General features: G+C 36.4%; 1 protein-coding gene across 4 annotated transcripts in view; it reads left to right on the top strand.

The window, feature by feature from the left end:
- Positions 1-12,345, top strand: part of Drat (Death resistor Adh domain containing target) — a 217,307-nt gene that overhangs the window by 182,839 nt on the left and 22,123 nt on the right. For all 4 annotated transcript variants that reach the window (XM_083117531.1, XM_083117533.1, XM_083117532.1 and 1 more), the window contains 2 exons: positions 4,634-4,781; positions 8,244-8,396. In XM_083117531.1, coding sequence (XP_082973657.1) covers positions 4,634-4,781; positions 8,244-8,396 — 301 coding nt within the window. The remainder of the gene's footprint in view (positions 1-4,633; positions 4,782-8,243; positions 8,397-12,345) is intronic.

Here is a 12,345-nt window from a genome sequence, read left to right on the forward strand (position 1 = left end):
ATGACCATTAATGATTTAAAGGATTCCTTTCCAAGATTTATACCTGACATCTGGCCAGGAAGCAGTGAAGCTGACATGTGAAAAAATTTGTTGAAATTTTTTTATCCAAATGAACATGGACCAAGGGAAATACTAGTACTACTACTATCACCATGAATAATAATAATAATTATTATTAGTAGTAGTATTATTATTATTACTGCTACTGGTTCTGCTGCCATTTATTATTATTATTATTATTATAGATGAAGGGGAAAGTTGTTAAAAAAGGGAAATTTTGACCCTTGGAAAGGGAAAGTGTCCCCTCAGATTGTGACAACACTGGCTCACTTGCAGAGGCGTGGCGTGCATGTAGCCGCTGTTACCGCAGGTAACACCAAAATATAAAGAATTGAAGAACCTGTTTTAAAATATTATTACGTACATAAACTGGTAATATTGTCGTAAAGTAAACATTGCAGTCTGACATTTTTTCTGACACCGGCAAAAGCGAAGAGGAGGACTGATCCGGTACCCTCCACAGGCAACATGAGGAAAGGGCCCTGAGCCCACACAAGGAAGACTTCGCGTTGCGGAAAAGACTGACTGCGGGAGGAGGAGGCGAGTTTTTGGCATCCCTGTTTAGCCGGCGCAGTTGCCGGTGATCCTTACCGGACACAGACCAGTGTTGCCATATTCAATTGACAGAAAAGAGCTAAGTCGCCTAATCGGGTCTAGCTTACTCTGAAGGTGTCCAGTCACACTGGGGAACGATGGCGCAGCGTCTTGTAATCGAGGGATCCCGGGGTCGATACCCGGTGGAGGCACAAGTGGTTCGGATCCAACTTTAAACTGTCCCGATTAGCATTACTGTGCATGAAGTGGACTTAAATCGCAAAATCAAAATTTAAAAAAAATCAAATCACACTGGTGGAAAAAAGCAATCTACCAAGTGATATTTTGTATTTACACTAAATATAAGCGATTACGAAAGTCCTCTTTGTCCTTCTTCGACATCATAAGCGAGAAGGAGAGGATTTGATTTTGATTTGATTTAGTTTATTTTACTTCACGTTTTGTGCCTCTTGGCTAATTTGCGAAGATGGGGATGAGTGATGAAATAATGAAATAGATGAATGGACATTCACAATCAACCAAGCCCGACCGGGATTCGAACCCGGGACCCTTGGCATCACAGCGCAATGTGCTAACCACTCAGCCACAGGGTCGGGCGAGAAGGAGAGGAGAGGGATGGGTATGGTCAAGGGGTCCGCTGTCCTTCTAAAAATGTCAACCTAAAATTCTATATTTCACGCATATAATATTATTTCCATTACAGGAATTTGTGATAATTCTTAAAAGGGCCGATTGAGATTGACATACGTTGTCGCAGGAATGCGATAATTTCAGATTGAAGCAATGTTTTTGAGGTGGTAGAACTATTTTTGGGTGAAAACATTACTTACAAGCATAATTTCCCGATTGTTATCTTAGCACGCTCTGATGTGTCAGGTGTCGCAGGTTCGAATCCTCAGCAATATATGGTTATTTCAATGTTCGTTGTTATTATTTTACTTACATAATTATAAAAATTAATAATTACATACACAAAGAAATAATAATTTTATTTCAATATTTCACCGTGCATCCTCATAGTCACGATTACGATTATCCTATAAAGTGAAAGCCTTAAAGGTAGAAAGGAGCGTAAAATATATGAAATAGTAGTGGTGTCAGAAATGAGATTTCTGTGATTTAGCGAAACATGGGAGTGGGAGTAGTTAGGAAACAGATGAAGACTACATCTACTCTACATACATCTTATTTGAAACGAAAAGTTTTGCTATTTGGGCAAATCTGGTTTCAAAAGAAATAAGATGGCAACAGTAGTAGAACTGGACTTCTTGCAGGTTCTGAAGGAAATATTGGGGAAGGGCCGATGCTGAGAGGGGAGGGTGCAAGGAGGGTGCTTCACGTGTTACAAAAGTAAACAACGGTTTGCGGGAGAGACTGTGAAGTGCGAGTTTTGTGAGTGGTGTCTTTCATCTTTATGTTGTTTTCGGGCATTGTCAATTAATTAATGGAGCTTGCTCCGAGTTCCGAGGTGGCGGGTTCATCCTATCTGAACAGTGTGTGTAATCGTGCGATAGAAGATATTTTGAAGCAACTTTCGGTTCGTTCTTTTGCAGAAAAAATCGAAACTGTGGTGAAAGGGAGGCCAAAGCCTATGTTTTTGAACGATTTAGAAACCAAGTCGTCTGCTGCATATGACCGACATTTCAATGTTTCATGGTATAACGACTATCTGTGGTTATGTGGATGTGCACAGTTGTCGAAACTCTTTTGTTGGCCATGTACTCTCTTTTCGGGTGGAAAAAAAATGTGTGGAATTCAGATGAGGATAACATGTACCATGACCATGATGCACCCAAAAATTCAAATTCAAATGAAAAACTTCACTTTATGACAGCATCATAGAACTTTTTTGATTTGATTTGATTGATTTTGCTTCGCTTGTGCCACTTTTGGCTAATTTGTGAAGATGGGGATGAGTGATGATATGATGAAATTGATGAATAGACATCACAAACGTCCATGGCCAAGCCAGGATTCGAACCCGGGTCCCCAGCATCATACAACTATTTTCAAAGAAGAGTAGTCAGATTGATCTGCTCTATAAGTAGCCTTCAATGTTTCTGTAAGTATCAAATTACGTATTATTGTGTAAACAACCAATGTTTGCAATTTCACTTCAGTCCTTATGTCAACATTTTTTTCCCTGATTAATAACTTTACCAAAATCTAGTATTGAATTGCAGACGTACCAGATTAATATTATATGAACTTCTTGGAAGACATTGAGGGGGGGGGGGCAAGAGGTGGGGAGGCGCCCAAGTCTCCCTTAAATGTCCTACTGATAACCGGTAACACTTTTAAAAATCCCACGCCACGCCACTGCCCACTTGTGTTTCGTAGCTGCTTGAGAGCAGGTCAGAGGTTATGTTGCTGGCCAAAACCAGTGCATTAGTGGCTGTGTGAGCCGTGAACAATGGACTTACTCTGGAAATAGGCATCGAAGGCCCATATAAGTTAAATATGCCAGGTTTTGGGATGTGGCGTGGAAGTGTGAAATAGTGTGTGTCCCCCAGGTATGAAGCATAGTATGTGGAAATGGCTGATCTGTAAGTACAAATTCTTTTGTGTATTTATTTGGTGCTTTCTTTGTGTATCAGTGATGTCTATGCTTGGTGGTGACCATGCCACAGATGGTATTTTATATTGAATAAATGTGCTGTTTCAATGTGATTGACTTGGATATCATTGACATGAGCAATAAGTCTGTAAAAGCCTCCTCTACCTACTGTTTTAGAATTTAGGCAAAAAGTTCGACTGTTGGTTAACAGGTCTCCCAAGGGACACCTGTTATGATCCACGGAACACCACACACAGCATAGGGTCTGCGTGCAGCAGCATAAAGCGTTGCTCTCTTGAATAAGTGTTTTTTTTATTATTATTCTTTGTTGATTTGGTTCTTCTCCACCAAACCCTCCCCATAGCAGAGTCGCTGAATCTCTAAGAGTAGAATAATCATAATTGCAATACATATCAAACATCACCCTTATAATATAAATATGTAGAATGATCAATTTCTAATTATTCGCATGTGAAAATAATTTTATTATGTTCAATGTAGAGGTGAATTTAGCAGCTTTCTCTTCTAACATATCAGGTACTCTTTTTAAACAACCAATTGAATTACTTTATAATTTAAAGTTAGTACGTGTGTTGTAAATAAAGTAGTGGCAACACTGTCAGTAAAAGGTTTTGTTGTAGAGGAGCGTACATATCTGAGACAAAATTGATATAAAGTAAGTCTTGAAGCTTTCTTGGTGAAGAATGATGAGCAGATTCTCTTTGGCAATCGTGGAGTGCCTGGTCATTTTCTCTTCTCCAAATTTTCTTTTTACACCTTAAAACCACCTTATTCAGTGCCTGAGGCAACTGTCTCAATTAACAGCCCCCTTCCAAGCTGTGACTCTGGTTGTATTCCATACATCTTGTGAAGTCATGATGGTTGCGGTAAACACGGTTTAAAATTACTTACGTGAAATTTAGAAGATTTCACACTTCCACATTGCACAATTTAATGGTTCAATCCTATTAATTTCGAAGATCCACTGTCTTCATTCACAAAAGGGTACGGTGCATTGTGCAGTGACGTGGTACGATCTCCGCTTCAAACGCCGTACCCTTTTGTGAATGAAGACAGTGGATCTTCGAAATTAATAGGATTGAACCATTAAATTGTGCAATGCTGAAGTGCGAAATCTTCTAAATTTCACGTAAGTAATCTTGTGAAGTGTTTGTCTGTTGATGAATATTTTAATAAGTTACATTAACATAATCACATGTAAAAATATATGTGAATAGAGATAGAGAGGAAAATAAGTATTAAGCCATACTTTCTCTTAAAGAAAATAATCACCTCATTTCAAGTTTAAAATCTGTTCATCATGATATAATTGTTTTTAACATATTGTCATAAATTTTGTTGAAGAAACCTCTACTATTTACTAACATTTACTATTCATGTATTGAATATGGCCCATGACAACTACAAACCCCTTAAGACAATTATCTTCTCCTTCCCTAGAATAAATGTTGTACAGTGGAATGAAGACGTGTATGAAAAGCAGTTAATAGAACGTACAATTGATGCCTGCCAAGGTGAAGTGGATGTTGTTATTGATTTTGGAACAACGTCTAGAAGCTTGCACAGATCACTTCAATGTTTGAGTAAGGTAAAGTATATTTTTAATACTTAAGTACTTTTTTATGGTAATTTCAAATTAAGAAAAGCTTTATAAGTATGGTAATAAAAGCGTTATAAGTATGGTAATGGCTTAGTGATGGTTTTAGATGTGTAAAAAAACATTTGAATCAAGGTACGGAGGCATTAAGAGGAAAGAGAGTAAAAGAAAGATTTATAGAAAGCCAGTAGTCCATACAGAAATAATGAAAGCACAGTGAAGATATCATAAGGGAGGAAAGAGTGGTTTGGAATAATTAAAAACAACCATAGGCAGAATATACAGCAGAGTGAAGAAAAGAATTGGAGTGGAGAACACAACAGGAAATACTGTTTGTGGATGACCTAGTTGTACAGTATGTGGATAAAAGGAAAAATATGTCCTTGGATGATTAGAAATATGAAATAGATGAGGAAGAATATGTCCATTTACTCTTGGATGATTGGAAATATGAAATGGAATAATGTTAGGTGAAATTCAGGGAAAAGAAAGTGAAACTATGGTCATAACAAGCAGAGGTGTCCCCTCCCTTCTGGCTATGGATCAAAGCCACTCCAAAAACATTCAACCCAATCCCCTGCTGTTTGAACGCAATTTATGTTCTGTATGGTGCACAATTATATGTACAATTTAATCATGTCCAAACATATGCATTTAAATATGTGTTTACATGTAAACAGGCAAATAATAGTGAATAGCCTTGGATAATCAACCTGAAAGAACAATGACTTTTTCCTCAATATCAACAAAAACTTTTCTTCTGTAACAGTAGTAAAGCCAATTTAGTATTTGATATTATTCTTTTCTGTAAGTAGTGTCAAAGGTAAAAAGTTTTTACACATCAGGCACATTATTTTGGAGGAGAGACAAGAAGGAAAATTCTAAATAAATTTCTTGTTACTTTGGTACAAATTTTCATGAAAATTATAATTTTCTTTCTCTTGGCACATAGTGAGGATATATGCTCTCATAAGAGAAAATAAGATGACTGCAATTAAGACACAGAAAAATGTATTCTTAGTTTTGGACTTTTAACCACTGTGTTATTTTTAAAATTACGAATGTTTCAGAGGCTGATTCTGCCTCCGTCTTCAGGGCATTGTGTAATCTACTCAATCACATTGCAATCCCTGGACACACAATGTGTTTGGGGATGGTGTCTATATAGAGAATAAATTGTTGCCTTGTAGGATTATTCTCTGTGGCCAAGGCTCCACCTCGTCTGTCGGTTACAAGGACCTCTTGTACATGAAGTTGCCAGGGAGAGTTATGAGTGTCCCAGGCTCCACTTCGTCTGGTGGTTACGTCAAGACTTTCTATGTATGCTGCCAGGGAGGATTAATTTGCGGTGGCCCAGGCTCCACCTTGTCAAAGGATTGATACTGTTTGGAATCAACCCCAAAAATATAATGCTCCTTCAGTGCCGCTTATTTGCAACTGTCAGACCCTGAATGGTTGTGGACATACAGTTCTCCCAGTGCTTGTGCTACACAGATCCTCGTTTGTATGCTGACTGGCCACTGACAATAATCCTACAAGGCAACAATTTATTCTCTATATAGACACCATCCCCAAACACATCATATGTCCAGGGATTGCAATGTGATTGAGTAGATTACACACTATCCTGAAGACGGAGGCAGAATCAGCCTCCAAAACGTTGGTAATTTTAAAAAATAACACAGTGGTTAAAAGTCCAAAACTAAGAATGATTGAATCACCACTGATCAGATACAAAGAAAAATGTATGTTAGATTTGATTAGATGCCATCTGTATTGAGCAGGCTATGTACTAAAAAATAAATAAGAATAATGAAAATTCTTGCTCATTCGGAAGTTTTGTTACATGGCAGTTTCAAACTGAAACTTCTTTTTATTAATTGCAAGTAAGTGAAAATAAACTAACTACTGGCCTCTGTGGTGGAGTGGTCACCAGCGATGCATGCACATGCCCCAAAATTTCCTCAGCAACCCCCTAACATTTTTTACAAAGATCCAAATTTTGCCTCTAAATTTACTCATGCACCTCCTGAATACAAACTTACACCCCTCCAGTTGAAAAATTCTGGATAAATCTCTACTGGTCAGCATAAATGCAACAAAACTAGGGACCTGGGTAAAGTATTGTGTTTGTCCCATCATCTTTCAGTTCATCAGTTCACTTGTCATCCTCGTCACCATGATTAATGCAGGAGCTAGAAATGTGACATAAAATAACTGGAATGGAAATAAAGAAGAAAAAACAGAGGGGAAGGAAGCACCCAGATAGCATTAAGAAATGTCAATGTTGCTACCCCTATTCATACACTTTTAAATCAAAGTCTTCGTGAAGCAGAATTTGAAAACATGCATTTATATTGTGAAACTTACTTCTTCATGTTCTTTGAAACCCTCACTTCCACTTAGTACACCCTGGACTGCAGACTAACAAGGCTCTGGCGACTGGCCCCATGGCCAGTATAATTCTGTGTTGTCCTGTGTTTTGTCCTTATTTGTGCTGAGTGCCCTTTTTAGACTCAGCTTTTAACCAAGGTAAGGAACTTTTAGTTATCAGACACGCTTTTATTTTTGTTATGATAAGGGACTGGAGCCCGTATAGTGTGATGGGTGCAAAATAGCCTCAGTGCTGATGCACACAAAAAAATTTAATTCAAATTCAAATTCTTCATGTTCTTTGAAAATGCTGGGCAGATCTGTATTTTTGTAATAAATGTAAAAATCTACATTAATTTGAACAAAAAGCAAATTTTTGAGATTTATATTAAAATATGAGCAGAAATGGTTATAAAGTTGTAAAATTAATGAGAATCAAAGGAAACAAAGTCCCATTTCAATATATTTTTTTCTTAGAACGTGCAGCTGATTGGAATCTGGGAGGGATATACCCTCAGTCATCGGTGCCCATGTTGGTAATCATGATAGACAAGAGAGCCAGAAATAAACAGGAGACGAAAATTAGATATAGAGGAACCTCGATTTTACATTTTTCAGGAACCAAGCTGAAAGAACTTAAAATGTGGAAAAAGTTAAAATCGAGGACCATTTTATAACATTGTGCTAGGTTGGGACCATTACAATTAATATAATGTGGGAAAATATAAAATCCTGGAATGTAAAATCGGGGTTACACTGTACAAACTTTTCTAAGAAAGGGGAAAGGATCTAATATGAAACATATCTGAAAGAAAAATTAAACACAAAAATTAGAAGGAAGTGTAGATTTTAGAGCATCCTCTGTTGGGTCATTTTGTATTTATTAACCAAAGATCAAGTATTGCTGTAAAATATTTACATTTTGCTCTTTCTGGTGATTCCTATCATCGTACTTTGTGCCAGGAAGCTACCAAAAATTTACATCAACTTAACTGTCAATTATTTTCAAGAAGACCCACATATCACCACTTGAACATTTGTCTATGTGCATAAAGAAATGTGAATATCTTGTTCTTGCAGGGTGGGGTTGTTTTCATTAGTTCTGAGGTTGCAGAGAGGTTGTTACCAAAATTTAGCCGACGTGCAGAAGAGAAACAGCAAAGCATTAAACCTGTTGATATGGGGAGTATAGAGCAACTCAAAGAATTAGTGGATCTTGTCGCAAAAGGAGAGGTAAGTTTAATAGTTCAAGAGCAATGACATTTTCTTCTTCTTCTTCCTCTTTCCCCTTTTGCGTCATAGCATCAGGGTTGCCTCTATCCACTCCTTCCATCTCTCCTGTTCCTTTGCCATCTTCTTCATTTCTCTTATTTCTTCTCCTTTCTTTTGTCCTATTTCTTTCCTTTTTCGAATGTCTTCAGGGGTTTACCTCTTGTTCCCCTTCACTCTGTTCTAGCTTCCATAAATTGTTTTGCTTTTCTATCTTTATCCATTCTTACCACATGTCCAAACCATTTTAATTGTATTTGTGTCAGTTTCTCTTCTATTGGATTCTGATTTAATTCTTCTCTGATTCTTTCATTATGTAGTCTATCTCTTCTTGTTTTGCCAACTATTCTACTGAAGCATTTCATCTCTACTGTCGTTATTTGTCTTACTTCTTTTCCTCTTACTAGCCAGCTTTCACTTCCGTATACATAGTACAATTGGTTACACTACTGACTTATACACTTGTATATAGTTGGTAGTATGCATTATTAGATTTCCTTACTCTATTCATCACTTCCTCTTCTATTCTTCCTGTCTGGTTTATGATTGTTCCCAGGTACTTGTATCTTTCTGTCTGCTCCAGCCATTCCATCGCATATTATACATATTCTTTCTATTATCTCTTCTGTTCTTCCTATTTGCATCACTTTACTCTTATTTGCATTTACAGTCATTCTTTTAGCCTTTAGCACTTCTGCCCATTCTGTAACTGCCTCTTGTAGCTTGTTCTCTGTATCTGCTATTAGTATTGTGTCATCTGCAGATACTAATGCTTGGCAATGTATTGGTCTCATATTACAATTACCACTTTTGTTCTTGCTGTTCTTCTTTTGCATATCTTTAGAGCTTCATCCATAAATACTATAAAGAGTAGCGGGCTCAAACTATCTCCCTGTTTCACTCCTTTCTCCATCTTAAATGTGTCTGACATCTTTCCATCCAATCTTACTATTCCTTCTACAATTTATATGTTGATTTTATTACTCAAGTGAGTTTTCCTGGGATTTATTTTCTCTAATATTGTCCATATTTCTTCTCTGTGTACAGAGTCGAAAGCAGCCTTTAGATCCAAAAATGCTAAGTTCATATTTTTTCCTTTTTCTAAGTATTTGTCATATATTGTTTGGGTAGAATATACGTGATCATGTGTTTGTCTCCCAGAAGGAAAAGTAGCCTGTTCTTCTTCCATATCCTTTTTTATCTCTTTTCTTAGCCTTAAAGCTCTCCTATCTCATCCTCATGCTTATCCTGCTATTGCATTTTTCTACTCCCTCCTGTTTTCTATCTATTATGTTTTCCAATCCTCCCATCTGCTTTTCTTATGTCTTCCTTTTCAAATTTACTTTCAAAGTATTCTTTCCATGTTTTCAACACATTTTCCATTTGCATTTCCAGAATATTTGCTTTGTTTCTTCCACTTCTTCCACCTTTTCCTCTTATTCCTTTCATTGTGCACCAAAATTTCTTTCTTATTCTCTTTGTATTGTGATTCCACTTCTTCTCCAAATTCTTCCCATGTTTTCCTCTTTGTTTCTCTCACTATTCTTTTAACTGTGTTTCTTTTTTCAACATAATCAAATTCATCTTCATCTCTGCTTGTATCGATATATTTCTTCCATGCTTTTTTTCTTGTCCTGTACTGCCTTTTTCTCCTCTTCATTCCAACATCTGGTTCTTTTCCTTCCTGTATTTACTCTTTTCTTCCCACATACCTCTCTTCTGCTGACATGAGTATTATTTCTTTGATTTCTTGACACATTTCCTCTATATCTTTATCTTCAAATGTTTCTTATTTAGTCGTTCTACTTTATTCTGATTTTCTTGTTTTTTCTCTTCTTTCTTCAACTCTTCTGTTTTTATTTTGTTATACGTCTTTCTGTTTTCCTTCTTCACCCCTGTGTAAAACCATGTTTCTGTTAACAGCAGCCTGTGTTCTGTTCCAAGTTCTGCTCCTCTTATTACTTTTATGTCTCGGATATTTTTTCTTATTTGTTGTGTGCAGAGTTGGCAAGGTAATTTACTAATTACATTTTTTACATAAATTACACATAATTTACCAGTAATTTACATCATGCAGAAAACAGTTTTTTACGCAGATGTAAAAATCTAATTTGCTTTTGTAAATTAGTAATATAAGAACTACTTTAATTACCTTACATTTTAAACTTTAATTTTCTTACATATTTCAATGCAAAATCATTATTTTCTGAAGATTGTTTATACAGCCACCTCACACCCTCACTAACAGATTTTTAAAAATAGAACTGTTCTTTCACATATTTTTTTAAAAAATTGAGATACCTGTTGATATATCTTGCTCACAACATAATGATTAACCACAATTTATTTGGATTGGATTTTAAAGTTTAAGTAACAGCTTCAAATTCCATTTCCATACATATTGTACACTTACATAGGCTAATTATGATGTGAATGTAAATATGGTAGTTTGTAAAATTCTTAATACAAGAGCACATACAAATTTGGAAGGAAAGCTTTAAAAGCCTTTTTTCTGCCAACTGTCATACATAACAATAACCATTGCAATAAAACAATGTTTTCTTTTAATTTTTATGTTTTATTCATAGTTTTTTACATAATTTATGTGTCATGTAGAAAACCTTTTTTTAAACGTAATTGCACAACCCTGGTTGTGGGTATATTATATAATCTATGGCATTTCTTTCCTTGCCTTCAAACGTTATTTGATGTGTTGTTTTATGTTTGTAAAAGGAGTTTCCTATCAGTATTGCATTCTCTACGCAAAAGCTTATAATTCTCTGTCCATTTTCATTTTTAAATCTTTCTTCTCCATACCTTCCTAGTGTTCCAAATCCACTCAAGTGGTCATTTCCCACTCTTCCGTTCAAGTCTCCCATAATTACAACTTTTCTTCCTCCTCTTTCTGTTTTTTGCACTTTTGATTTTAATTCTGTGTAGAATTCTTCCTTGTGTCTCACATTAGCATCTCGGTTGGTGCATATACTTGAATCAGTGTATTCTTTTCTTCTAAGTATGTCTAGAGTTATTATTCTTGAGTTTACTGGATCCCAGCTGATGACTCTTCTGTCTATTTCTTCTGTTACTATCATTCCTACTCCCTCTTTTGCTCTCTTTCCAACTGGTACTCCCGAATATCTCAATACATTTCCTCCTCCAAGCATTTTCTCCCCATTTCCTTTCTTCTTTATTTCACTTATTCCAAGTATTTTTATTTTATATCTTTCCATTTCCTTGATTATTTCTGCTTCTTTACCATTTATGGTTTTAATATTCCTGGTTCCAATTCTCGTTTCCTTATTCTTGCGTTGTCATCTTTGTGAGATCTGTCCAGGGTTTCCGAGGCATTCATTTCTTGTCTGAATCATATTCTACTCCTATATAGGTGATTAGTCCAGCGATAGGGGGCCTCTTGGTTTTTAGTCCTTATAGCCTCCAGGCCATGGCTGTTTTTCTGTCGGGGTTTTCTCACTTAGTTTTTGAGGATCCTTCCTCGCCACTAGACAGTGGTTTTCCCAATTTAACTACTTGGGAATGTAGTGGTGCATCTGCCGATGGGGGTCTTCACCGTTTGCTGGCTAGGGGCCCTTATGAGGTGCTACCATCCGAAGCCAGATGGACCAAGTTTTTTTTTTTTAGAGAAATGTTACTCCTCTAGGTTTTCCACCTCTGCTGCCATTGAGATGACCATCCATCTTCTTCCATCTGAAGCCGTTAACCAGCGTGGGGTCCTGTAAGCGCCACTCAATATATTTAGTAATAGTAAGTTCCCCTGAGGGGGGGGGGGGATATTGATCGAATTGAGAATAGGACTATAAATTATTGCATTACAGACAATGTATGTAATTATGACATATTCATAAAAAGTACTTATTATTTTTTTAAAGTTATAAGGTATACTTGCCACATTAGT

The sequence above is a fragment of the Lepisma saccharinum genome, chromosome 2 (genome assembly GCF_977018435.1).
Source record: "Lepisma saccharinum chromosome 2, izLepSacc3.1, whole genome shotgun sequence".
Taxonomy (NCBI): Eukaryota; Metazoa; Arthropoda; class Insecta; order Zygentoma; family Lepismatidae; genus Lepisma; species Lepisma saccharinum.